The following is a 27,671-nucleotide window of genomic DNA, read 5'->3' as shown; positions in this document are numbered from 1 at the left end:
GGCACGGGCTGACCATGGGCATGGATGGGCACTACAAGCTGCAGAGTGGACACGGGCTCCCAGGGCTGTCTGGCTTTGTGCAAATCAGCAACTGTGCCAGTTTTAAGCCAGCAAAAACTCAAAGAATTTGTAACATTTGACACCATTAGGATCTGTGCTGAGCCTTAGGGCTGGTGAAAACTAATGCTGTTAGGCTTGGCATGGGGAGAGAGGTAACAGGGAGAAGGTGGCTGTGGGATTCATGTGTCATCCTGCCACTAGAGGGAAGGTTTGTCTCCTGATTCTGAGCTCTGGGCACAGCTTGCCTGAGCCTGTCTGCTCAGCTTTGTCAAGTTTGTGAGCTGTGTGGTGAGAACCATATGGCTGCCCCTGTATAGTCCACTGCCCTGTGTCCCAGAGCCCACCTGAGCTGTCTTGGGAGGTCAAACATCCTGCAGTAGTTTCTCAGCATGTTTTACTGTTTGCCAGTCTTTTTTGGACCAGGATCTTCCCAAGATGGATGTACTTGATTTTAGTAGCTGTCAAATGGGCGCATTCAGGGAAAAAAAGCATGAGACTCCCATGGCCCGATCTAAACTTCAGCCCCTGCAGCATCCTGCAGCGAGGACTTGCTGGCTGAAGCAGGTGCTGTAGGAGCCCCCTCAGAGCTGTGGTCTGCCTGCAGCTGGAGGAGAGCCCAGGACCAGGATGTGGGAGGAAATCCCATTAGGAGTGGTGGAGCAAGTTTTGCAGGCAGAGGCTCTTTGTTACGAGCATCTCAAACCTCTGGCTTGACCACCCTCCCTGTCACCCTGGGGAGATAAACCCAGAGCTCATCCTGCTTCCAAGGGAGGATGGTGGCAGTCAAAGCAATCAAGGAAGTGCAGCTTGACGGACAGCGTTCTCACCCTCCTGTAAAATGATGACTCCAGCGCTTTTTCATCTGTGCCTGGCTTTTTCCCCTGTGCCTTAGAAAATGGCAAGACTCCAGTGCCCTCTGATCCACAGCTAAATTAGTTCTCACTCCCTGTCTCTGGGTGTGTGCAGGCATGGCAGAGTAGAGCAGGGGAACTGACAGTTCCCAACCCTGCATCAGGGTTAAGGCTGGTGCTGGGGAATGGAGTCAGGGTTAGGGTGGTGCTGGGGGATGGCTGTAAGGGTTAGGGGTGGTGCTTGGTGAGGGGCTTGCCTAAGAGTGGTGGTGAGGAGGGCTTAGGGTTAGGGGGTGCTGTCGTGAAAAACTGGGTAATTAGTTACTCAAGTCTTTGTGCAGTTACGCATTTGTGTAATTAGTTAATAGGTTAATGAAATTAGTCCAGATGGCAGTAGTGATGTCATGCTTTGTCAGGTTAATTTTTGGTTAGTTTCATGTGCAGCGCTGATTAGGGTTACTGTACAATCTGGATAAAAACCCCGAGTTCCATTGCGGCATCTAGAATGTCCAGTGATACGGAACCAAGATGGCGGCCGGCAGGAAGTCAGGTGATGGGGACAAAGATGGCGGCCCCATGCAGTCATGTGATACCGGGCAAACATGGCGGCCCCCATGCAGGCAGCTGTGGGGATGTGAGGACGCGACGACATGAGGGGGCGGGGCAGAGCGATGAGGCGGGACCACGACAACGGGCGGACCCACGTGAGGACACGATGACGCGCAGGGGGCGGGACCAAGCGGCGGGGTGATGATGCGGCGAAGGGCAGGGCCACGGAATGATGCGATGATGCGGCGTGGCCACGTGACTCCCGGTGGGTCACGTGGCATCGGAGTCGTCACGTGACCGGTGAGTTGTGGTCACGTGACATCAGGATGCCACATGGTCGCGAGTGGGCACGTGACACCGGTATCGCATGGTCCGGGAGGCGTGGCACGTGATGCCAGGAAAAAGATCACGTGGCCAGTGGGCGGGTTCACGTGATGCCAGGGAGGTCACGTGGCCGGTGGGCGCGGCCTGTTGCAGGAGGGTTGGGCTGGGAGGGGGCTGGTCTGATATCAGCCGTAGCTGTGATATCATCAGCCGAAAAATTGGCTAATTTGATAATTATCTTATTAAGTACTTATCCAATTAACCAATTAGGTGTGTAGTTAGTTAATTGTTTCATTTAATCAGTACTCAGGATGAGAGTAGGCATGTAATGCTCAATCAAGGTAATGGTTAGTTACTCCCATTTGGAGTACTAATTAGGGGCCCTATATACTATATATAGAAAAGAAAAGAAAAAAGGTCTGGTGCAGCAGTGGAAAATTTCAGCCTCCTGTGGAGCAAGCAGTTTTATTCAAACAATAATTTAAAGTTGGTGGGGTTTTTTTTGTTTGTTTTTGTTTTATTTTTTTTTTTTTTTTTTTTACTCCCAGGGAGCCTGAAAGTTTCTCGTGCTGCTTTTTTTTTTTTTTAATTTTAAAGTTGGAAAAGAAAACAAAGTTAGAAATAAAGTTAAAGAGAAAAAGAAATAGAGTTAGAAAGTTAGAGTGAGAGAAATGGAGAGAGAAAAAAGCTGAGAACTTTTCTGGACACATGCTGTTCCTCTCTGGGGATAACCAGGGGATAACCATCTGCTCCCTTTGTTTTCTGCTCTGCACAGGCATTCTCGGCCCTCGAGCCCTGCCCGAGAAGAAGCATCCCCGGCTGCCGAAGCGGCCGTGCCCGTGAGGTGCGGCGCAGGGCGCTGTGTGAGAGCCCATCGCGGTGCTGGGGGCTGGCAGGGGGCTCCCCCACCCTGCCCCTGCTGCAGCCGTGTCCTGACGAGCCTCGAGAAGCTGCTTGGCTGTCCTGGGCCCCTTCCCGTGCCTGCCCGCGAGCTCCGATGGAGCCAACCAGTGCTCCGGGCTCGCTTCCGTCCCTGCTTCCTTCCCCCGATAAATTCAGCCTTGCACCTGCCTTGAGGAGCGAGGCCAGCATTCCCCTCTTCCTTCCTTCCTTCCTCCGGGGCAGACAAATGCCCTCTTCACAATAACACATCCCTGCTTCCCCAAACCTGTCCCTCGGACCTCTTCCTCTCTCCCAAGTGACTCCTGCTTCCCCTCCCCACTGCTGCGATACCGGGTGGCTCTGGGACCGTGGGCTCTCTGCTCCGTGAGGTTTCCAAAACCTCACACGAGGGGGTAAGATCCTGAGCAGGAGGGGCAGCTGCCTCTCTGGATTTGTGGGGCTGCAGCTGATGTCACTCCAGCCCTCCTGCTGTTCTCCTGGCCCCTCTCCTTTGGCTCCAGACTGCTGAGGGTGGGAGGACCCCATCTCGCCTCCAAGCATTTTGGCTCCATCTTGCCTGGATGTAAATCCTGGGTATGAGTTAGTTGCCTTTGGGATCCTTGCTATTCAGCCAAGCCCCCTCACTTTTGGATTTCTGCCCATTTTTTTTTTTTCAGGGATTTCAGTTGAAAGTTTCCTCCTGGCTTGGCACTTGCTGTTGGGAGTTACATCTGCTCCACAGACCTCCACCTCCTGCTCACAAGGTCTGAGGACATTTTGTTGTTTCCCAGATCCCTGTGATGGAGGACAGCAGCATTGCTCAGCCCTTACTGGGACTTGGACTTGTAGTGAGCATCCAGCATTTTGGGGATGAGAAAAGACTTCACCTGAACCTGCTGGAGTTAGGAATGTGGCTGGTTTTCCAGTAAGCAGGAAGAGTCTGCTGGATTACTTGAGCTTGATCCTGGTTTTAGGGGTGTTACTTTGAGCTGAGGTTGGCTGCAATGACTGTGAGAGATCCACTCATGAGCAGGGCAAGGCTCAAAAGGCTCAGCCTGCAGTTTGGGGAGGATGCACAGGCAGAGTTGAGCTCTGAGGTCATGGCTGTTGTACTGGGTTAGCTGATGATGGTGGTGGTGGGAAGCACCTGGACAGATGAATTTGACAGCTTGTGCTTCCCTCCTGCCTCAAGAGCTGTGTAGGGCACTTCACCTCAAGGTTTTATCTTTTCTGCCAATGTGAGACACCTCAGCCATCTCATGCTGTAGTGAATGCAGAGCACAGATGAATCCTGCGTGTCCTTGGTGTGTCCTTTTCCTGTCTCCTGGTTCAGGATCCCCAAATGGGGACAGGCAGAAAAGCAAGGGGCTTCTGGGGTATGCAAGGTCCAATTCCCTTCAGCTCCAGTCAAAAGTGATCCACCAGTGGCTGCTGCCCCATGAAATGGGCCCTAGAGTGTCTTCTTCACTTCTAATAAGATGCTGCTGCAGGTGCTAGAGTTTCTATTACACCTGCACCAAACCAACCTCACAGAGAGAGGGAGGAAAGGAGAGTAAATGCCTTCCACGGCTGGGCTGAGCTCCCTTATGGCTGACTGGTCTGGGAGGCTGCTGAAAGAATTTATTTTAAAGACTGCCTCTGAACATTGTGCCTCAAGAGCAAACCCTGGCATCACCTGCAGCTGAGAAGCTGTGTTCTGGGGAAAGGAGTCTGGATCCTGCGGAGACACATCCTGCTGGATGCACAGGCTGCATGGGGCTGGGAGATAAATCCACGGCTGCAGCACCAGGGGATGCCAGGTAGGGTTCAGGGAAGCAAACCCTGATCCTAAACCCTCCAGCTTTGTGCAAACGTGCCCATCAGCCACCTCCTCCTTGCCCTGTGCCCCACTCCCCAGCTCGCCCCATCACCTGCAAATGCTTGGCTTGACCTGAGTTTAACACACATGTAAGAAAGGCTAGAAGCCTTTCCCTCACTTAGAACTGTGCGGGTGCCAGTTTGCAGACGTTTCACTAAGGCCAGAGCATCTCCCATCTCATCCCCTGGCAGGTCACCGTGCCAGGAAGGGAACCCTGAGTGTCGGGGCCATGCTGTGCCTGCCCCTGCTGTGACAGCATCACCCGTGGGGTGCACACCGGTGTTCCACCCCCGTCTGTGCTGACCCCGAAGCAGATCCCGGCTCCTGCCAAGCCATCCCACGCTGGCTGGCCGTTCCTGCCGAGCGCGCTGGCTCAGGCTTGCCTTTGGCTGAGCAGGATTTAAATACCGCAGAGAGCTCCAGAGCTCACCCCACCTCCGGCAGAGACCGAAAGTAAGTGCTCTGTGCAGGGAAAGTTTTTCTCGTTCTTTCTTTTCATTTCATTTCTGTTTTTGGATGGCATCCAGCTTGGCCTGGCACGGAAACCCCCGGCTGGTTTTTGTGTGCGCGCAGAGGGGGGAAGGATGAAGGGAGAGGAACTGTGAAAAGATGGGGGGAGGAGGGGAAAACACTCCGGGATTTCATCTCCTTTCCGCAGCTCCCTGCTGTCCTGTGAAAGCCGGAGCCAGGCAAGCGGCACGGGAATGCACGCCAGGAAGGATCTCAGCCTCCAGGAATGGTGCGGGTGTGAGTGAGTGCGTGCCCACCCATCAGCCTGCGGACGGTGGGGGCTGGCAGGCCCGCTTCCAAGCGGGTTTTCCAGGGACAGCTGGAGCTGCCGGCAGGGTCAGGATGTGACATCACTGACCGGAGAAAAACCCTCGGCCCCGGTTTCTCTACCGAAACCCCCGTGAGCGCTGCACCGAGGCGGTTCTTCCTGCCGCTCTTGCTGCTGCGATCCCCGAGAGTCCCGAAAGAGAGCCTGGCTTGGACTTCGTATACTTTAACTTTTTTTTCCCCACCCTTTTTCCTGAATAAGAGCAGAAAGTGCAGCGGAGGGATTTGAGAGTGGAATCCGCCGTGCCGGAGGATGAGGTGAGTGCCGGGAGGTACAAAGCCAGCTCCGCGCTCCTGAGGATGCTCCTGGGGTGCTTTTCAGCACTGGATGGCCAAGACCTGGGTTGGCATTAGCCCAGAAAAGAGCACTTCTTCACCCAGCCGGGCCATGGGCTCCTGCAGAAGGCTCTTCCCCTTCCTCAGCAGCCAGGGTGTCAAAACCAGAGGTCCCCAGTTTGGGGGATGCTGGGCAGGGATCCGTGCGAATGACCGGCACGGGATGCGCAGGGAAAGGGGGACAGGGGGACAGGCAGGGAAAGGGGACAGGCAGGGGAAGGCAGCAGACGCGTTTCCCTAACGGGACAGCCCCGGCAGCGGCTTTGCCAGTGTCGGAGGGACGGTGGAAAGTTGTGGGCGGAGGAACTGGGTGAGAACAAGCGGTGGAGATGGGTTTTCCGCGGCTGGTTTATCTCCTCTTGTCTTATTCCTTGAGCTCGCAGCCCTGGAGCTCCCGGTGCTTGGAATTACGGCTCTGACAACAGAGTACTCACCCCTGGGACTGAACCAGAGCTGTTGGACACCACTGAGGCCATTGGACACTTCTTTTCAGGGCTGGCGCAAATTACTGGTGGCAGCAGTGAGATCTCAGCTCCCAAGAATGAGGTACCCAAAAAGCCCCAGCCACACTGGGTCACACACCTAAAATGAACGGGACATGCTGCCTCTGACCTGGAGAGATGCTGCTCTTCTGCTTGGGGGTGTCTTGTGTGGTCCGGGAAAAACTTTTTTGGTGCCTCTGGGCCAGAGAGCTGCTGCTCTGCTGGTGGTGTGGCAGGGAGGCATGGGAAGGAGCAGGACAGAGCTGGGGGACAGCAAGGGATGTCTGCAGGGCTGGTGCAAGCAGTCTCGTTCTTGGAAGCCATCCAGGTCCGTTTCTCACGAGCTGGGGATTTCCAGGCACCATGTGAGTTGGGGGAAGCACCAGCACAGCTTCCCACTGGCAGCTGTCCCCAGCTGGAGTGCGGGGGTCTGAGTCCTGCTCTACTCCAGGGATTTGTGCTCATGGATGCTCTCATGCGTCTCTGCGGCACCAGGGGAGTTTGCACAAGGAAGGTTTGGCAGCAGGGAGATGCTGCTGAGAGCCCAGGGCTTCTCTGAAGCTCCCCCAGCCCATGTGCTGGTCCTTGATCCCCCTCCCTGCATTTTGTCTTGGCTTATTTCCCGGAATTTCCTATCGTTTAGGTTATGTTTGGGATCAGCAGCCAATAACCCCGCTTCTCACGGACAGCCCAGCTGGGGCTTGGCTCCTGCAGGAAGCACAGAAGGAGTGGGGCCAGTGCCCCAGGGCTTTGCTCCCCAGCACCCTTCTTCTGCAGTTCCCCTTCCTTAGATGATTACAAGGCTGGAAAGGCTTGTTAAAGGAGGGAATATGCTCCTTTCCCTTCCTGGAAGCACTATTTGCCCACAGTCACTCTCTGGGTCCGGGCTGCAGTGTCTGCGGATCAGGGTTGCTTGGGAGAAGTCTTTGGGGCCTGAGTCTCAAGAAGCAGCCCTGGTTGCAGAGATGCTCTAGAACAGGCTGAAGACCAAAGCGCATCAGGACTTCTTTGGGGCTTGAAGGGAAGCTCAGAGACAGGGCTGCTGACTCCTCAGCCAGGCAGTGAGGCTTCTAGAGCAGTGAAAAGCCAGCTGGAGCCAGCAGGTTTCTGGCCAGACTGTCTGTCTGTCTCAGGGCTCTGGCACATGGTGGTTGAGCTGATGCTGTCCTCCTCTTCCATCTGGAATGGGGCTGGGTGGGACTTTTACGCTGCCTATGGCAGGGAGAAGGGAATCCCCTAAAGCAGAGAAGCCATGGATAAATGTGTGCCCCAAAGGCAAGACCCCCCCAGGGAAGCCCGAGGGGGATGTGCAGAGCTGGTGGTAATTAACCTACGCTTTACTCTAGGGTCCCTGGAGCTGGACAGGTCTGTGCTGTGCCTCCTTGGCCTCTTCCCAAAGCAGTGGGAGCTGGAGTCTCCCTGCCCACAGTGCTGGACCGCTTGTTGTGCTCCCTAGTGGTTGCACTGCCCACGAGGGTTGGAGTGTGCTGCTTACACAGCACTTTGCAGGCAGATTCTTCTGCCAGTGTGTCACTGTCTCAGGATGGATCCAGGGAGGATGCACTTGGCACTGGAGCCATGGGAGGTGCTGGTGTCAGAGCTGTCCTCTCTCTTTACCCTTCATGGTTGTTAATGCTTCCCAGAGACACATGCAAAGCACTTTTTCCCCTGAAGCATTTGCTGTTGCAGCCCTTAGTATAAAGGGAGCCTGGGGAGGGAGATCAGTTTTGGAACTGGGGACACTGAGGCAGGGAGCCAGGGACCAGCACTGTGACCACCATCCTGGAGTCTGGCAGTGCATCACTCTGACCCTTCCTGCTGGGTTTGTGACTAAAGCTTATTTGGGGTCAAAACCAAAGGTTTTCTTTGGTGGCCTTGCCCTTGTGCCTGCAGGACTGTGAGGAGAAAGCCACTCTCCCACTGCTCTGCCTGCTCTTCCCTTTTGTTCTGTGATTTCTAAACAGACCTTTCAGAGTTGTTTTTAGTTTACAACAGAGCCTTTGCCTTACTGTGCTCCTCTGTGGCTTTGAAATGAAAGAAAGAAAGAAAGCTAGTTTAGATAAAAAAAACAACCCTCAAACCTGAAATTAGTGAGTAAGTCTGACCCTGAACTTGCATCCCTCCTTTCCAGTTCATTTCCTTTCATCTCTGGACTTGCCAACAATCTAGGACATCAGTTTTTCACATGTCTGTGCCTGCTACATCCCCAGCTGTGGTTCTGCTGTATCCTTGCACAGCTTAACTCTGTTCTTTTTTGGTTCTTGCTAAGCCCCGCTGAGTTTTGCTTCTACTGCTGCTTTTAAAACCAGAAGCAGGACTGAAGCCAGCAGCAAAAACAGGGGCAGGACTGAAGCTCAGCAGCCTTCATGGACAGGGATGGGATTTGTGGCCACTCAGCTGGGTTTGTAGCCAAGCTCCTCAAAGCCAAGGCTATTTTGGGATGTGGGTGGGGGGTGGATGCTAAGGACACCATGGCATGGATGTCCCATGGGAAATGTCAGTCTCTTTCCTCCCAGAAGCTTTGCTCATCCTCTTCCAACCATCCTCTGTGGGGACACAGGGTGACGTCAGGGCAAGTCTCCAGCTCCACCTGCTTCACTCCTTGTCCATTCCCAAGTGTAGGATGAGTTTTGATTTGGGGATCTGCAGATGCTTCAGAAAGGCATCTGTGGACCTCCAGCATGCCAGCACCACCCTGTGATGGGAGCTGTGGCGTGGGGAGGAGGGTTTGCAGCCTTTGCCAAGATTCCTTCTGGAAAAGCTTTGATTTTGCATGTGGGAACTGAGGGCAGAGAGCTGCAGGCTGCTGCCATGGTGCTGGCCCAGGACCTGCACGGTCATGTTGTAGGAAGGTGCTGTCTGAGCTTGTTGGGCACTCCACCCTTAGGATTTCCCAAATCAGGCCCTGTCAGCAGTGATTAGGACTTGGATGGGTTTCCTGCCCCACCCCAAGCCCCAGTGGATCACAGCATGTTTTCTAGGAACACAACAGCCCTGAACATCAGACTCAGCTGAACTTTGCACCATAAACCTTGGATGATCTCCCATTTTCCATCTCTTTACATGGATCTGCCCCAAATACTTGGTCAGTGATGGAAGAGCACTGGTTAGGTCAGTTGCATTAAGGTGGAAACTGGGAAAATCTGATTTTGCATTGTCTGAGGCCCTTTTCAACCAGTTAGACTCAGGATATGTCTGGGTCCATTCACAAAGGATTTTGCTTTTCTTCCCAGAAAACAGCTGGGTGCTTAGTCTCTGCCTGAGGGGAATCTAAGGCACTGGTGACTTTGCAAAGCCTGTTTGCTCCAGAGTGGTGCATCCCATTTCAGTGCCCCATCTGCAAGGGCCAGAGCTGGGATCTCATGTCCTGGTCCTGGCCACCACTGCCCTCTTACTTCCCTCTACATCAATCTCTCTGGGCAATGAAAGCTCTGAAGTGAGGTAGAGAATAAATGTGTTCTTTGGCTCAGTGCCTCTCTCTGCTGCTTCAGGTCATAAATCCCAGGATGTATTTTTGGCTTTGTGTTAAATGTACTTTCTGGAGAACATTTTTCTCCAGTAAAGATTAACAAGGTTTTTTAATGACTTGGTGTTTTTTTAGTGATGATGATGAGGATCCTGAAAAGAAAACCACTGCCTGGGGGGCAGAGAGGCTGCAGTGCTGTGCTGGTATCCTCTGCAGGCTCAGGGATAGGTCAGCTCTGAGCCCTTGGGCAGCAATGGGTTTTACTCTCCACTCCCACTTGAACACATGCATGGTAGGAGAACACCTGGCAGATGTTTAGCAGTTTTGTTGCTCTTTTTTTTTTTTTTTTTTTTTAACTGATGTTTTATTCAGATGGTGCTGAACCATGAAGCACATTCCCACCTGCCTGATGAGTGAGAGCAGCTTGCAGGGTAACACAGAGATCCAGCTGTGGGTGATGCTGGTATGCAGTTGTAGATGAGTTACACGTCTGGCTTCAGCAGATGAGATGTTTATTTCTCAGTTAGTGGCTCAATATTTGAGGAGGACCTGCAGTATGAGGCACTAAAAGAGAACTGATTTCACAGCTGTCAGCCCCTGCAAGTGACATGTTTTGATGGGATGTCATCTGCCAGGGTGGCTGCTCATCACCATGGAACAACCCAGTCTCTGCATGGAAGAGTCTGCAAACAGCAACAGCTCCTGAAGCAGAGCAGATGGAGCCAAGGCCAGCAGAAATGGTGACACAGAGAAATGTCTGTTGGCATGACTTCCCATGCTGAAATTCCAGGGAAACCTGGCTGCAGGGCCAGGCACTGCTCAGCCTCATCATTCCACTTTGCACTACAGGCAAAGCATGCTGAGTGCCTCATCCTGAGGGTATCCCAGCACTTCCTATATTACTAAATTAGGATCCCTGTTGCAGTGGTTATATATAAACATATATGTATGTATACATACATATTCTTGAAAGTGTTATGTGTTAGCAGACTCCCCAGAAGGCTTTTTTTAGAGGTGTTATCAACAGGATGTGCTTGAATATGTGGAATCCAGGAAGTCCTGGATAAGGGCTTTTCTTTAGAGCCTCCCTGTGCCCAGAATCCCCTGGCCTCCCATGGGATTCATAAGGACTGCTGTAGCACAGGCCATTCCCAAGGGACAGAAAGGAGTCATGACATCATGCTGTGTTCATTGAGTGGCATTTGGAGAGATCATGTTCTTTTTCTGAAGTAGGAAAGAAGCTCTTGGCCATGGTTGGAGGAGGGGAAGAAAAAGCATCCAAGAAACATGCCCCAGTTATTGCCCTGAGGCAATAAATGAGGGTGACAGGGATGTGCCCATTAAAATCCCACCCAGCCACATGAAATGGGGGAAGTCTGCAGATACGCTGGTGTTGAAGTCATACTGCTTAATGTTGTGTGATGGCTGTGACCCTCTCTGTGGGCCAGAAAGCACCTAAAAATACGTGTTGTTTTGTACCTGAGTATAGCAGAGCGTGGTGGGGTTTCACTGTGCTGTGAGCTGTATAAGGGTGGCAAAGCTCTGGCTCCAGCCTGTGGGAAAGGCTGGGGTTGTGCACTAATGGCATTCATGCTGGGATTCCCATCCATACCAGGGTGTGCATCCATGACAGGGTTTTAGACGTGCTGGCTGCAGTGCAGGAATCCCTGCCAGGCAGATCCTGCAGGCATTGGGATGATCACTAGGTCCTACTGCCTCCCAGTGATGACCCTGAGGTGAGCCTGAAGGGGAGCAGAGGGTTTCACTTGGGAGATGTTTAGCTGATCACAGAATAGAACCTGCCTCAGGCTCAAGACTGAGTTTAGAAAACAGAATTTAAATAGCAGGCTTTTGGCTAAAGTTGTCTTTTTAATGATGAATGTTCTTCCAAGGTTTGCACCATTCCCTCCTGCTTGTGGCTTTAGGTCAGTCACTTCCCTTTTCCATAAATTCCCTTCCTTTTTCTTAACTGTTTGTTCGTCTCTTCCCATCAGGGGGAGGCTGTTGGAAGACCTTCTCTTCCCTAAGCCTCAGCAAGGCATTTAGCACAAGGAGGCCTTGGTCTCACATTAACACCACTGGTGATTAATGCAGGTAACAAAATGCACAATTTCAGCCTGTCCAGGACACCTTTGGGTGGATGGGATTTGCACTGGATTTCAGGGAGGAAAAGGAAAATACAGCCCTCATCTGTGCTGCTAATCTTGGGCAGGAAGGGGTGATCTCAGCACTTTGCTGAGCCCTGGAGGCACCCAGAGCATCAGCTCCACCACCGCAAGGGCAGCACCGCAAGGGCAGCCGTGTGCATTGTGTGCGTGCCGGGAGGGCTGGCGGCGTCCTGGCAACGTTGTTCTGCTGTGCTGGGCTGCATTTCCCTTCTTCGGATGTGGGTTTTGTTCTTTTGGACAAACACACCAGGCCGAACAACAAAAATAATCCCCCCTTTTCTCCTTTATCCTGGCGCTGGGGCTGTGTGAACCAGCAGCCAGCTGCGGTCGCAGCGCGGTCCCCAGGGCCTCGCTTGCCAGCCGCTGCTGCAGGGTCAGGGGTTATTTGTACAGAGAAGCCCCTGGGAAAGAGATGCTTCCCCTTTACCAGGAGAGGAAAAGGCCACCAGAGTGGGACTGCCCAAACTGGTGAGCTCCGCTGATATCATGGCTCTCACTTCATTGCAGCACTTGTTGGTAAAAACCTGGAGGGGAGAGGTTGGCTGGAGCCTGGTGAACTGCTGGGGTGCTCAGGTGGGAGGAAGGGCTCTGTCTGCCATCAAGCCTTGCATGAGGCACATGTGGCAGGGCTTACCCTCTCCAGTGCCAGGAGCTGCTGTGTGAGGTGGCAGCATCTGCTCCAGGTCAGCCTGGTGGGTGTGAAGGGGCCAGAAGCTCACTCCAAATCTGTGTCCCCATGTGCTGTCAGAGCAGTGGGGCCAGCCAGCATCCTGGCATGAACCCCTTCAAGTGCGTCCACACGTGCAGATGTCTTCATGTGTGACTCAAATATGTCTTTTTCCTCCTCCCAGAAACCTCCATCCCTGAAGACCCCAGCCCTGGGTTTCATGTTGCTCTGAGCCTCTGCCCTCACCCCGGCTGGACCTGCCCACAATGGCCCTGTGTCTCAAGCAAGTCTTCAACAAAGACAAAACATTCCGTCCCCGAAAGAAGTTTGAGCCGGGCACGCAACGCTTTGAGCTGTACAAGAAAGCCCAGGCCTCTCTCAAGTCTGGGCTGGACCTGAAGGCAGTGGTGCAGCTGCCTCCTGGCGAGAGCATCAACGACTGGATCGCCGTGCACGTGGTGGACTTCTTCAACCGCATCAACCTCATCTACGGCACCATGTCGGAATACTGCACCGAGAGGAGCTGTCCCATCATGTCCGGGGGGCTCAAGTACGAGTACAGGTGGCAGGATGACAGCAAGTACAAGAAGCCGACCAAGCTGTCGGCCCCACAGTACATGTGCATGTTGATGGACTGGATCGAGACGCTCATTAACAATGAGGACATCTTCCCCACCAGGATAGGTGAGTGTGCTCTGGTTCCCTGCAGGAAAGCTGGGCTTGTAACTGGTGCATGTTCCCAAGCTGCTGGTGCATCTCAGGGTTGGTATTGATGAACTTTGCCGTTCAAAGTATTGTGGCATTTCCCGTTCCAGGTGTTTCTCAGTGTCTGTCTCACACCCTTTAGCTTCAAACTGAGTTTGGAATTCCTCACCCTACTGCTAGGGGATGTGTAATTCAATGTTCTCCTTTTCTGTGCTTGAACTTACTCTGTGTTTGTGCGGAGTTGAAGGCTGGTAGGTTATTAGCTTCCTTGCCTTTTCTCAGCAGGTTGAGCTGCAGGGCTGGTTAGAGGTGATCATTACATCCCTGCTTTGCTCTCAACTAATGAACTCAATGTCTTTCTGGTTTTCCACATAGGTTCATGATCCCAAGATCCAGCCCTTGCTTCTTCACTCCTCAGCCCCTGTCCATCTCAGCCCTGATTGTACCTCACATCTTGCTGTGTAGCTGAGGCACTGCTTGAGCAGAGATGCCTGTCCTTAGGATGTGGCCCTACCACTGGCAAGGCCCAGAGTGTATAATGCACCTCTTCAATAAGTTTGGCCTTAGGAGCTTGCAGCAGCTGCCAAAGGCAACAGAACTTTCAAACTAACCCCTCTGCTGTTGACCTGCAATGCTCAGCAGCTGCCAAGGCTGATATTAGCTGCTACTTAGCTGCTTTTTGTCATTTGGGGAGATGAGTTCAAGGGTTGGAGCTGATGGGGCTTCCAGAGTCTCAGGTCATGCCTTGAAGAGGTTGTTTTTCAGATGGAACATGAAGCTACTTGACTGTAAAAAAAGATTTAAGGAGTTTGGCAGGGGGGAAATGCTTAGCTTTTCAAGTCTGCTTGACCATTTTTGTTTGCCAAGCAGACAGAGCTATATGAAATCAGTGCAGCTTATGACTAAGATTTTCATTAATATGCTGGGAAACATTGAAGAAAATGGTCTGTGAGGGATTACTGGCATTACTCACTGTTGTAGCCCCATTTGGCTGTGCTGTACAGGTAGTTGTACCCTGGGCCAGCAGTCCCAGCTCTGCTGGGGACAGTGAAGTCCCTGTTCATTCTGGCTGGACAGACTTGCTGCTGCTGAGGGGTGAGACAGAAAGGAGTGTCCTGATTCAATTTCATGCCTTTCAAGTGGGATGTGGGATGTGATGCTGCTTGATGCTGCTCTGGAGAGTAAAGGTGTACAGGGAGTATTAATACCTCAAAAAGCAGCCAGCCATGGGAGGGACATTACAGCATCCTCTGCTCTCTCACATCTCTCTCTCTGAGTGCAAAAGCCTAATACAGTCATGGTCCTGGTGGTTTTCACCTCATTTCTGGCACTTCTCCCTCTGAGTTGTAGCACCTCCTGATGTGGGGAGGGATGGCTGGTTTCCACTTCTCCTTTCATTTCAGTTTTGGGGCAGTTCTGGGTGAGATCCAGGATGACTGTAGGTGAACAAATTTTTTTCTCTTCCAAGGCTGTTCCTGGGGTCCCTTTTCTAAGCCCTTTTGTTGTGGGGACCCTGAACGACTTCAGGCCCTGTGTCAGCCTATCCTTGTGGTTTTGCCCTCACACAAGTGAAAGGGAACTCAGGTTGAGGTTGCACTCCAAAACACATAAAAGGCTGTTGGGGGAGGCAGGGGGAGGAGGGAGCTCGTGGCACTTTGTCATCAGTGTGTCCCCAATTATCTGCCTTTCAGTGTCCTGCCTTGTTCACTGGGTAATTGTTTGGCAGCTCTGGCATTTCAAAAGATGGAGTGTTTGGCTGAAGGGAATGCACTAGATGACAGTGGAGGCTGGCCAGGATGTGGGGCCCAGAGACAGTGACCAAACAGAGGTGCTTAATCTCTCTCCTAAAGAGCAAGCCCTTGAGAAAAGACCCAGTACAAGGGGAATGAAGCATGAGAGGGCACAGAGGAGACGTGAGCTGTTTTAAGGAGAGGAAAGGAGCTTGATGAGGTGATGAGGGGAAATTACAAATGTCATGCTTTGGAGTTGTGGTGAGACTCTTGGGTGTGAGCAGCAGAGATGTGATTTAGCATGAAGGTTTGTTTTGCTCCTGCTTGTGCTGGAGAGGTCCCTGGGCACAGCTGCCCACTATCTCAGTGTTTCAGCTTTCCCTCCTGGCCCCTCTTTGCCATGTACAGTAAAGCTGCCCCAGCACAAAGATTTCCCTGGCTAAGGCCACCTGACCGCAGACGAAACAGACTTTTCTCTTTTTTAAATTTGTTTTTCTTAGAAGCAGCAAGCGTTTCCCAAACTCACAAACATTGCTGGAGGCTAACCTCAGCATCCTCCTCCACCCCAGACCTACACAGCCTGAAGCAGCATGGGGTTCAGCAGGGCTTGCTGGTAGGCTCCTGACAATTGAGAGGTATCTCATGGGTCAGAGGGGGAAATCTTTCACCCCAGGGTGAGAGGCTCAGCTAGAAGTGAGCAGAGATGCTTCACTGACTTGTGGGCTAACAGGGTCCTTAGGCATCACAGGGGACACCTTGGCTGGGGTAAATGATCACAGCTCCAGTGACCAGAGCAGAGCTGGGCTGATTTGCACATTAAAGTATCTGCTCCTTCAGCAAGTCAGAGGTGGGAGGGGAGCAGAGTGACAAACACCTTTGGTTTAGCCAAGCAGCGTGATGTAGAGCTCTTGCCAGCATCCTGCATCTTGCCAGCAATAAGAAGCCAGAGGGACAGCTGACATCTGACCTGGCAGGAAGGGAGCCCAACACCAGCAGACAGTTTGTGACCTGGCAGAGTTAACCAGCAGGACTGCAGCCCTCGGATGGCACCAGTAGAAAATCCCTATGGTGGAGATTATTAGCAGGTCTGGGGGGGATGCCAAACCCACTGCATACCACAGCAAGGGTTGGGGGAGATACTGTGTCTTCCCTATGCCCGAGGAAATCTACCTGCAGGGTTCCATCCCACTGTCTAATCCTTTCTCTGGAGTGGAAGCCTGTTTGTCAGCCAGTTAAAATGAGACAAATCCCTGCATGGTGTGAGCTCTGCCACCCTGATGGCTATAAATCTACAGAAGCAGCTTTCCCAGACAACCCATATCATTTGGTTTGTGCTAGTGCTTTGTTTCCACTCTTCCAGCCAATATAGTTGTCCTGAAAAATACATTTAAATGGAGAGTAAGCATTTTTCCCATGCAGGGAGAAGAATAAATGATTCTGCAGGTGTACTTTCACCAGCTGGTAAAACTATATCAGTAGATTTATTCAGCGAGTGGCCACATGAACAGATTATCACCTGGAAAATATCCTCTCCTCCCAGTAATCGTTCTGCCCCGTGGTCTAAGGGAGCTGTTGCTGGGTGGTGCTGTGCTGAGGAGGAAGGATGGTTGGATGGGGTTTCCAGGCTCCATGGCTGTGTGAGCACTGGTCAGCCCAGCATCAGGCTGCTGCTTGCACAAGGCCAGGTATCCTCCATCAGCACCACGGTGGCTGCTGGAACCTTCCTGTTGTTAAAATTTGAGCAGCCCCAGCACTGGAAACACCTCGTGCTGTCTGCCAGATTTGCCTGTGGCTTGACAGAGCACTGGCCACAGGAGGTTTTATAGCAGTTCTTGGAAAACTTTTCAAAACTCAAGCCTGTCATTCAAGCGTAGTCCCAAAACAATTATAAAAAACAGAGAAAACCTGGTGCAAAATTATCCGATACTTTCTTGCCATAACAACAGGAGAAAAATGTTCAGAATTCAGGTAATTATTGGTGTTCTCTCAGCTGGCTCTTTTTTACATAATTTGTTTTGGTTTTTTTCCCCCTGCTTTTTTTCTTCCGAAATTAATTCCACGCCAGCTTGCAGCTGCCATCATGCCATTAGTTTTAAACAGGGCTTTAAAGACTTATTTTTAGGAAAAATGAATCACTGAACACCACGGTGGCCAAAATGAAATTGAGAATAACAACAAGGATTCATCACGAAGTTCACTGAATTACTGCATTTGCAGAGGAAAAAAACAAAATTGCCAAGAAGCAAAATAGCTTTCCAGTACTGATTCATCATGAAAAATTTAAGTTGGCTGGTGTACAAGTATTGGGGATAGGAGATGGCAGGAAAGATCCAGGTCCCTTTGGCAGTCCCTTACCCTAAACAGAGGCACTTTGTTACCTGTCATTTTCATTTCCTTTTACATATGGTTTCTTTATGTTTTGAAGCAGTCAGCACAGAGTGGGTAAACAGATTCCTTTGAGCTTTAAATCATGTCTTGGGATTTTCAAGCAAAAGTCCAAGACAAACTAAAGGTGCCAATTAATTTCAGGGCTGTGAGTCACTCTGCTTGGAGTGAAATTGTACCTGCTGTACTTGCAGCTTTTTGCCTTGGCTTGGAGCAGAAATTCTTCCTCTTATCTAAACTAAACATCATGCAAGAGGAGTCAGAGGGTGGCTGCTGCCTGCAGGACTGTGGGTTTGCTGCTGCTTTCTCCAAGGTTGCTGGATGGTGAGGGAAATAAAGGTAAAGTTAATTTCAATTCTTTTAGGTCAGCCCAGGTAGGTTTTGTGATGTTTTGCTGTCCCCCTGGGCAGTTAGACCACCATCAATGGGATGAACTAGGATGGTGTTTTTTGGTCCCTGCAGGTGTGCAGGGCTGGGGAGGGTGAAGCAAACCCTAGCAGCATCACCCTGTTGGGGCAGTTTGTCAAACCTGGAGGTCCATCCTGACTTTCCCCTGTCCTGCTGTATTTCTGCTAAGAGGACATCTCAGCCACTCAGGGTCTGTCCCACCAGACTCATCCCTCTGTGTCGTCCATCTGCTACTGTCCCTGGTTTGTGCCACGATGTGCCACCTTCAAGATGGAGCAAGTTCCCTAAGTAAGGGCCGCCAGTGCCCCACTCCCAAATGCCATTTACTGGTGCACTGGCCACTGATGGGGTTTCTGTGCTGGCTGTGCCTGGCCCAGCCTGGCAGGGAGGTGGGAGCCCTGGGGGGAGCAGCTGTCCCCCACCATGCAAGGGGAAGGGCCCCATCACTGCACTGGCTGTTGCAGTGAGCCCTCCCAGCAGCTCTGGTGGGACGGCAGCGAGCTTGGCCAGTGCTCGGTGTACAGCTGAGCACCTGCCAGGGCAGGAGAGGTGCATGTGGCCAGAGATCCCCACCCCATGGCTTTCCCCTGGCTGGGACGTGCTGGCTGCGGTGTGTGCCTGGCTGCAGGGAGGAGGCACAGCCTGTCCTGGCTGTGTCCCCTCAGTGCTGGAGAGGATGTCACACGGGTTGTCTGCTGGACATCCGCTGGCACTGACCCAGGGCAATGCTGGATCCTTCTGCTCTCAGATGCAGCCTTTAGTGCAGAGCCCTTTTCTTTCAGCTCTGGGCAAGGGGATGAGGTGTTTCTCCAGCTCCCCACCAGCACGGCCAGTGCCTGCTGGGGCTGCTGTGTGTTTCTTTCCAAGTCACTGGAGATCAGCAGCGAGCACCACTGCTGGCAGAGGCAATCTGCATGTCAGATATCCGCCCTGCTTCCTTCCCGAGGGGAAGTGCTTTGATGCAGGGTCCAGTCAAGCATCTCTGCCCTGCATGGAGGGTCCTGGCCCAGGAGACAGACCCGGCTGCAGCACGGGGAGAGGAAGCTGCTGTGCCTCCCTGGGCAGGTGTGCAAGCGAGAGGAGAAAGAGCCAGACCTGAGTGATCCCAAAGGACCGTAGTGAGGGGTCAGTGCTGCTTGGGACCTGTAATAATGCTTTAGTGACAGGCAGCCAGCACTACAGCCTGGCCGTGCCTGGAGGGGACGGCCACACACTGACACCTGGTGATGGGCACAAAGAAGGGCAGCTCAGCGTCAGCTCCCGGGAGCTTCCCATGCTCCTGGTTCATGTGAGACACAGTGGTTGAATAGTCCAGAAGTGAGCTTGGAGGTCCTGGCAGGCTGATGGTGTCTTTCCATATATCTATAGGTTTAGGAGTTCAACAGCTCCTGTACTTGCTGATGACCACGAGATTTTAATTAGCTAATCTTTAAAGATTTTTTTGTAACTCAAACTATTCTTTGATTCTGTGATTTAAGCTAAATGTCTTTTCCCTGATGCAAAAGCTGCTTTTGGAGAACCCAGAATGTAGTTGGAGATGTTTCTAAGTCTCTCAGCTGCCAGCATGTCCATGAGGAATTGCTGCTGACAGATGTATAAGACAAGTCAATTCCTGGATAACCTCAGGACAAAAGCTGTGGAAAGCCACTTGTCACCATCTGCCATGTCTGGAGGTGGCCCATCTGACAGCAGGATCTGCACCACAGATGCTGTCAGCCCTGGGAGCCTGAGATCTGTTTGATCTGCTGTCACTCTCTGAGCTTATTCCTTCTCAGCTCAGGACTGGGTCGAGGGGTGGTGCTTTCCTTCACTATCACTCTTTGCAGTTTGGCAATAAATTCTCGGTGATGATCAGGTCATATTTCTCCCTCACTGCCTGCATTGACTGGGGAGGCAGTTGGTGACTGGGTTGGGTGACAAACTGATGGCAGCAAATGCCTTCCTGGGCACTTGCTGAGATCCCAGCTGCCTCTGGTCCCAGGGAGATGACAGCCTGTCCAGAACAGTGTGTACTCCCCAGAAATGTGCATTCAACAGCAATTATTTGCTGTGATGAGCTTCATTAAAAAAAAAAAAAAGTTTCTTAACCAGTGCTTCAAAGCTGGTCTGCAGGAAAATGACTGAATCCCCAACTGGGTGATTCTGGCTTTTATTTGCTCAGCACATCCTCACTCAGTGCAGAAAGCCGAAATGAAGCCATTGCTAAAGTGCTGTGTCCCTCCTGACTGCAGGGGAACCTCAAGAGCTCTCTGATCCCTGCCTGTGTCACACCAGCATGCAAGGAGGGCTCTGTAGCCAAGGGTGCTGGCCAGAAGCAGATCTCCAGTCACATCTCTAAGGTGTCGGCATAGGGGCAGCCTGGTTGTACTTTGCCAGATGTGATCACCTTTCCTGGAAAGTCCTAATGGGATCTGTCAGAGCTGGCAGTGAAACAGGTCGTACTGAGGTCCCTGCTGCAGGAGCAGCCCTGGGGCTGCAGTATGCTTGTGGTTATGCAGAGCAGTGGCCACAAATCAGACTCAAAACCACCTCACTGCATAATGCTGAGTCAGGATCTTCTCCAGCTGTTGGCTGGGACATCCAGATGTGGCACGAGTGCAGATGCTCCAGCCCTGCCCTCAGCTCCAACGCTCTGCGTGCAGGAAAGTGAGACTGGGCTGTGCTCAGGGTGACTCTGCTTTAGACCAAAAATATTTTTCTTTTATGAGTTCCAAACCATCCACACGTGATGCTGGAAGGATGGAACCTTTGCGTTTGCCACCCACGGAGGACAGGGGCTCAGCACTGCTGCTGGGAAACCAGACTGCCAGGAGCCTTTGGGGAAAAAAAAACCCAACTTTTTTAATTGCCTAGCAAGGCTTGTGAGAAAGATTCAAAGATAAAATTACCATTTTTAATTTTTTAGCTAAGAGATTTGCTGATGCTGTCCTGTGCACAAAATGTGTGAGCTAGCCTTGGTTGAGCAGAGTTTGTTTGGAAGGATTTTCAAGAGGTTATGTGCTGCATTAATAAGAAGCTAAGGGAGGAGGCTGGTACAGCCGTGGGAAGGGAGGTTTTTATTTTGTTCTTTGTGTATTTGCATTGAATTGCTCTGGGGAGAGGAAGAAGCCTCAGGAAAACAAATATCAGTTGTTTCATTCTCCTCCTCACAAAAACAAAACCCAACCACCAAAAAGTTTAGCGTTTCAAAGCCATGTTTCCTTTAGAGATTTACCCCAAGGTTGGTGGCACTGATGGTATCACATCCTTGTTATGGCAGTGTATTTTGAAAAGGGTGGAAATACCTCACACTGTGGCCTTGTGTGGTACAAAGCTGAAAGTATAGAGCCAGATATGGTGGGTCCCATCCTATGAGGATATCTCAGGATTGATACAGGTGCAATGAAATTACAACCCAAACACCATTTAGATGGGCAGTTTTTTTCCTGATTTAATGAGACATTTTATTGAAATAAGGATCAGGAAAATGGTAGAAACCCCACCCATTTCTGTTGATGCATCAGAAATTATGTTTGAGGGTGTGAGGAGGAAGGAAAACAGTACAAGCCATGGTTTTGGGTTCAGAGGAAGGTATTTTTTCTGGTGGGAGATGGCTTGGCTTTGTTCATGGACATGGCTAAATACAATTTGACTTATATCGTGGCTGTGCAGACTTGTAGGGGAAAGGCAGGGAGAAAGGGCAGAAGGATCTCTGCCAGATTACTCTGGATTGAGCCAGATGTGGAGAGTTGTGGCCTCCTCAAATGCATGAGGAATCTTCTCTCCTACAGCAACACTCTGAATCCCAAGCCCATGCCTGTGTGAAATTGCTAGTTGGGCAATGAGGGAATATGTGGGAAGAGCTCAGTGGCACACTGCCCCATTAGCCAAGGGTGTCCTTCCTTGTCACCTACGACTGCCTGTCAAGCATGACAGAGACATTTAAATGCTAACTGGTTTGTTTTTGTTTTTTTGTTTTGGAAATGTTCAAATGTTCTAATTTGCTTCTGCTTTGCAGGTGTTCCCTTCCCCAAGCAGTTCCAGCAAGTTTGCACCAAGATCCTCACCCGCCTCTTCCGTGTCTTTGTCCATGTCTACATCCACCACTTTGACAGCATCATCAACATGGGTGCTGAGGCTCACGTCAACACCTGCTACAAGCACTTCTACTATTTCATCAGGGAGTTCAGCCTCATTGACCACCGGGAGCTGGAGCCTTTGGTAAGGATGGCCCTGGGATGGGGAGGTGGAGGGTGAGTGGTGTGGCCGGGACATAGCACTTGTAGGTTTGGGTTGGGGCTGGACTCTGAGCAGTGCTGACCTTCTCTGGACTCTTTTGGCCACCCTACCTCATACACACAGTCATGTTTTCTGTCCTGGGACCATCAGCCTTAGTGTTCTGAGAGCAAAATTCCCAGCAGCACCAAGGAAACCTTTGATCCTTTCTTCAGCTTTGCCTCTGGTGTCATGTCTGTGAATGGACCTTCAGTACCCTTAGGGCCACCACAGGGTAGTGTTCCCACAGTGATGTGGTAGCTCTAATGCAATTTGTACATCAAAGGGTTTCCAGCCAGTTGTGCCCACATGGCTTTCAGGAGTCAGATTTGAGCCGAAGTCTCTTCTCCACAGTTTTTCTTTTAGCATTCCCTGCTGGAGATCCTAGTGTGAATTTCACTGAGGCTGCAGGGAAGGCAATAGCAATAGGACACAGCTTCAGGCAATAGCTGTCAAGGCCATGCTGGAGAGGCTTCATTGGGTCTCCCAGTTTCCCTTGGGAAGCAATTAGCCAGGCAGAAGGTGAGAGCCCTTGACAACAGCAGGATTTGTGGGAAGCAGAGGCCAGACAGCCCAGGGCTCATAAACTAGAAAATGTACATCGTTGGTTTTGTAAGAGAAGTAAGTTTGTTGCAGACAAGGTCCTGTATAGTCTGACCTAGGGAGGACATGTTCCAGTGAAGCAAGAATTAATGGGAAACCCAGTAGTTTGCATGCTGTGATAAGGGATGGGTTGCAGAAAAGGCCATATCCAGCAGCAGAGAGTCAGGGAAGACCAAGAGGATAAAATCTGAGAAAGAGCTGAGAAGAGTCCCAGCTGCTTGCTTAGGATCTGGAGGTGGGGGAGATGCCCCTGCCCCTAAGTGCTGAGCACTTTACTCCTCTGCTTTCATTTCAATCAGTCGATTTTCTGCCTGTCTGCTCTAATCATGATTTAGGGTGATGGAGAGATGATGATCTAATCAGGGGAGACTTGAATGACAACAGTATCGACTTCAATTATTGTATAGAGTTCAACTGTAAAACATCACAATGGCCCTCAGCACCAGAAAATGGCAGCTCAGCATCACTCTGTCCTTTGTCAGTGTTCCTCATGACAAGCCTCTTCAGCATTGCTATACAGCCCATATTAGTGTAATCCTCTTGGACTACTGCTTGCTAATGTAAATAGCACCTGGGAGCCAAAGCAGAGGCTGACTTTGCTAAATAGGCTTTCAATGCCAGTGACTCACATACAACATGAGATGATTGATGGGTCTGCATAAATCTCAGGTGAGCAGATTCTTTCCCTGTGATGCAGCTACTGTCAAACTATAAGGAAATGAGACACATTTGCCCCTGGTCTATCTGTGCCTCATTGCCTGCCACCCAAGCCTCAAGCAGACAATCACAGGGTTGAGAGGAAGGACCAGGGGGGAGGAAGAGCCTCCTTCCCTCAGGCAGTGAGCTGGTTCAGGTGTCTATGAGAGTATCCTGCAACCAGGCTGCCTCATCAGCCCAGACAGCTGTCCTAGCCTTGCATTTAGTTGGTCCCCTTGAATCCCATGACAGACTTCTAAGCTTTCCTCTGGCCGAATCTCCCTTTGCTGCTTCAGCTTCCCTTTTGTCAGGCTTCTGTGGGATGTGATTTCTTAGCAGCAAATCATGGGAACTGAGAATGAGATCCTTTGTACAGAAGAACTAGCCAAAGGCAGTGATTCACTCTCTCAGCAAATCAAGGAACATGGGAGAAGAGAAGCCGTGCACTCGCTTCCTTGACAAGGGCAGCTTGTGGTGCTGGGCTGCAGCACTGGCAGGGATCCAGCTGCTTACTGTGGGGATTTCCTGAATGTGAGGAATGCCTTGGACATTTGGGCTTGTCTGAGGAGCTCACTGGTGACTTACCAGCCCACTGGTCACTGTAGTCCCTCCTGTTCTCGGCTGCTTTTTTGCCTGGTGTTGTGCTAGTGGGTGGGCATAGTGCTGTTGCAAGAGGATATGCACAGTCCTCTCACCCTCTTCTTTTCCTTCCATAACGTTTGCAAACATTTCCTGTTTGCAGTGTGATTTTGTGGCAGAGCATCAGCTTTTCATTTGATGGCCAGATTCTGCACTTAAGTGATTTTGCATGTTACTCCTACAGGAAAATCCTCTCTTTGCCACTGTCCCTGATGGATTTGAAAAACAAAGTTTTCAGCACTGAAGATCAACATTTGCTGCTTCTGTCTCCCTAGGTTATATAACTAAAGGGCCTTTTATAGGGTTACTGAAGGGTCATCCTCCTTTCCTAGTTCTTCTTTTTCCAGAGTTGCATTCTTCCTTCTCCATGGACCAGTCCTACTTCCAGTCTATTTTGGAATAGATTTTTCACATTTTAATATGCAAACCTTCCTCTGGAGTGCATGGGTGAACCTGTGGGCACACAGATTCACAAGCTATGAACCCGATGAGCTAGAATCACATTTTTCTCACTGCAAGATTTACAAAATACTAGTTGAGCATTTTAAGGCAAGAACAAATACCATCCTCCACCTGCTGAAAGCTGGACACCTTCCTAATGTAGCTGACATGATGCCATTCTGGCTAAAGAAAACAGTCTGTAATCCTAAACAGAGCTTGGTCTCGCTGGAGGTTTCCTGTGGGCCCTGTTATTAGCACTCATTTGCATTGCAGTGTGACTGTGGGATCCCTTGCTGTAACCACAGGTCCTCTGGGTGAGCTGTGGTCTGCTCCTGGAGCAAGAACCGGGAGCAGCTCCATGTCCCATCTCCTTAAGGCTGCAAAGAGAGGCTCTGAGAGTGGCATCACCTTGTCTGGCTGCTCTGCAGCTGAGCCAGGAGCAGGACCTTCATCTTTTAAATCTCAGCCAAAGCTCTTTCCTTGGACTGCTCTCAAGGCTAGGGCACAGCCAAAATAACCTTGTGCCACAGAGACTGGGGAGAGTGCCAGGATGGAGCTGCTGAGGCAGCTGAGTTCCCAGGAGGGCTGTCATGGGAAATAGAAGAAAGCTCTCCAAGACTCCCACGGTTGCTTCCCTGGGTTGCTTTTGGACACCTCCCAAACTGCCTGACATGTCACACTACTCAAACCTGTCTTTTGCACTTACTGTTTCTTTCTTTTCTCTCCCCCTTCAATGCAGAAAGAAATGACAGAACGAATTTGCCACTGAAGTCTTCTGGCAGATGAACTCAGCTGGCTCACTCAGAGTCCAGTGGGACAAGACACCCTGTGGTGGGAGACCTCCTCCCTAGGACCTGCTCACTGACCTATGAACACTGCAGAAGACCCTCTTCAGGCCAGGGCTGAATCCTAAGTTTTCCAAGAACTTCAGGGCAGATTTTTCTTCTTTTAATCCCAATCTCTGTTGTATGGTTCCTGTTTTAGAAAGCCACTGACTTAATGGAGAATGAGGCAAGTCTGGTTTACTTTTAAAAGGTTTACTTTTGCACACTCTGATTTCTAAGACTCAATCCCATGTCTGACATCAGATTTTCAGCGACCTTCCCTCTTGTTTTGTCCTCAGCTATACTGATCTCCAAACATTCTGTTAGCAATTCCTGCCCTGTGAGCAGGTGTGACCTTGGCCACCAAGTAATGCCTGTTACCTTTCCCACAGGCAGTGTGTTTATGGTAACACCTGAGATCAGCCCTGCAAAGCTGATGGCATTTCATCCCACTGCCTTCACATAGTTAGTTGTTGATGTGCTGTTTTTAACCATGAGCTATGAATGTCTCCTTCTGCCCTAATTCATGGTTTAGCAAAGGGACCGTTTTTCCCTTTGAGGGATTTTTCACATTTGGAAGAGGGGGAACTTGATGATGTTCTAAGATGCCTCCAATACTGCCTGGGCTAATGGGAAGTGGTCCCATGACTGAGGAAGTGAACTAGGTCACTATTCAGTGTGATCAGCACAGTCTACCTGAGAAAGTCTCAAAAACTGGTGAAAAGAAACTCTTGCCAGAAAACATTTTCAACATGTCAGCATTTCCTGATGTGTTGCCTTAGCTCAAGATGGGCAAATGCTGGTTGTAGAAACTGTTGGTTTTCCTTTACCCAACTTTACAGCAGGTGAAGAAGGACTCATAAGAGACATCTCCTCTACTCTGTTCTCAAGGTCTCCTTCCAACCTGGTATTATTCTGTGATTCTTAAATCTTTTTGACCATCTGCAAGCATACTATTGCTACCTGGTCTGTGCCTTTGCTCCCCTGAAAGGTATAGTGTCTCACTATTTCCTCCCCTTCTGCTTGCAGTGCCTGATAATTAGTCTTGAGTTCCCTTTACCATTTTAATTTTGATAAAAATATTTTTATTTTTCCTTTTTTATTGTTTTGGGAGAGTGAATATCAGTTTATCTGAGCCACAGAATTGTTATGTTTGTGTTTCCTGCTCTTTTTTGGGGAAAGTTTTCTATATCTAACACAGATAATATTTATATTCTAGGGTTTGCCCACTTTTGGGGTAGGGAGGGGATGTGGATAGAAAATGTTTGGGCCAACATTAAAGTGCACAAGTGAATTTTTAGTGCTCAAAGCACTTATTTTGTTGTGAAAATCTATTTTTTTAAAATCTTGTGTACCAGACGTATATTTTTACATGGAAATAAACAGAGCAAAATGGGTACAAAACCACCTGATACTTCATTCCAATATCCTCTGTGTGAAGTAATCGAAGTCCAAACATATTTGTTTTGTTACTAATTAAACAAAAATTAGTAGACGGATGCATTTCATTCTTCCCTGATTCATCTGTATTAACCAGGTATAATGAACAAGGATGACCTGAGGAGCAGTTTTCCCCTGAGAGCTGCAGCACTGATGGATCTCAGTGCCACACTGACATCTCAGTTTGCTCAGAGGGCAGCTTAACAGAGGCCAGTGTTGCTGGCCAGCATCCTCCCCCTGCAGGCTTTGCACCAGAATTCCCCTGAAGGCATTTTCCCAGCAATTCATGGTGGTGAGCTTTACTCAGTATTTTTTGCAAAGGTGTGTAGGTCCTGGAATCTGTGTTCCTGCTTCTTCACAGGAATCAGAACCACAGGCACAGATGGTTTGTGGAGCAGAGGCACGGGTTGATAACAGCTCTGTCAAGAAGCTTCTACTTTCTTGAGGAGTGAAGCCTGGCTGGACTCAATGCACAGCACCCTCTGGGACCTGGGAAGGTTGGGAATTATGGAGAAGCTGTTCCAACAGTGGGGTCTAAGGCATGAACTGATAGCAGCCTACAGCTACTTCTGCCTGAGGTACAAAGATGACAAAGTCAAGCTCTTCTCAGCAGTGGAAGATGGTGAGATGGTGACCAACAGCATCAACTTGCAGCTTGGCAGGTTCAGCTTAGACAGTGGAAAACAAAATCCAAGGGAATGGTGCAATCAGCGAACAGCTACCCAGAGAGAAAGTGTTAACCTTCCTTGGTTAGACAAGATGTGGTGTAAATAATTTCCATAAATAAATGAAGCACAGAAGCCTGCTTTTATTTTTGTCCTCCCCATAGTCCTGAGGCAATGAGTTCCACCAAGTCATTTATTCACTATGAATTGCAAAAGGGAAGTGTACTTCAAACCCATGCCTGAGGATTTCAACCCTGCTGCTTTGGAAATGCTTCCTGTTTATCTCCTACACATTGTGGAGCTCCTGCTATAGATTCCTGTGGAACATAAAACACTATTTTTGAAAAATCAACTCACAGGCTCATCTTAAGCACCAATTTAGAAAGAATTTCAAAGGTCTC

At 50.4% G+C, this 27,671-nt stretch overlaps 1 protein-coding gene across 1 annotated transcript; it reads left to right on the top strand.

The window, feature by feature from the left end:
- Positions 1 to 6,096: 6,096 nt before the first annotated feature.
- MOB3C (MOB kinase activator 3C) lies at positions 6,097 to 25,884 on the top strand. Its single transcript, XM_062497252.1, has 4 exons — positions 6,097 to 6,243; positions 12,665 to 13,164; positions 21,706 to 21,908; positions 25,081 to 25,884. Exons 2-4 carry the CDS (start codon positions 12,747 to 12,749, stop codon positions 25,108 to 25,110), a joined length of 651 nt encoding a protein of 216 aa, XP_062353236.1. The 5' UTR covers positions 6,097 to 6,243; positions 12,665 to 12,746; the 3' UTR covers positions 25,111 to 25,884.
- Positions 25,885 to 27,671: the final 1,787 nt, after the last annotated feature.

The sequence above is a fragment of the Cinclus cinclus genome, chromosome 8 (assembly GCF_963662255.1).
Source record: "Cinclus cinclus chromosome 8, bCinCin1.1, whole genome shotgun sequence".
NCBI classification, from domain to species: Eukaryota; Metazoa; Chordata; class Aves; order Passeriformes; family Cinclidae; genus Cinclus; species Cinclus cinclus.
This window is presented reverse-complemented; position numbering and strand designations above follow the sequence as displayed.

Coding starts and splice junctions, on each gene's coding strand:
- MOB3C (XM_062497252.1), top strand. CDS start 12,747: ATGGCCCTGTGTCTCAAGCAAGTCTTCAACAAAGACAAAACATTCCGT. Junction 13,165..21,705: donor CATCTTCCCCACCAGGATAG/GTGAGTGTGCTC, acceptor TCTGCTTTGCAG/GTGTTCCCTTCCCCAAGCAG. Junction 21,909..25,080: donor ACCGGGAGCTGGAGCCTTTG/GTAAGGATGGCC, acceptor CCTTCAATGCAG/AAAGAAATGACAGAACGAAT.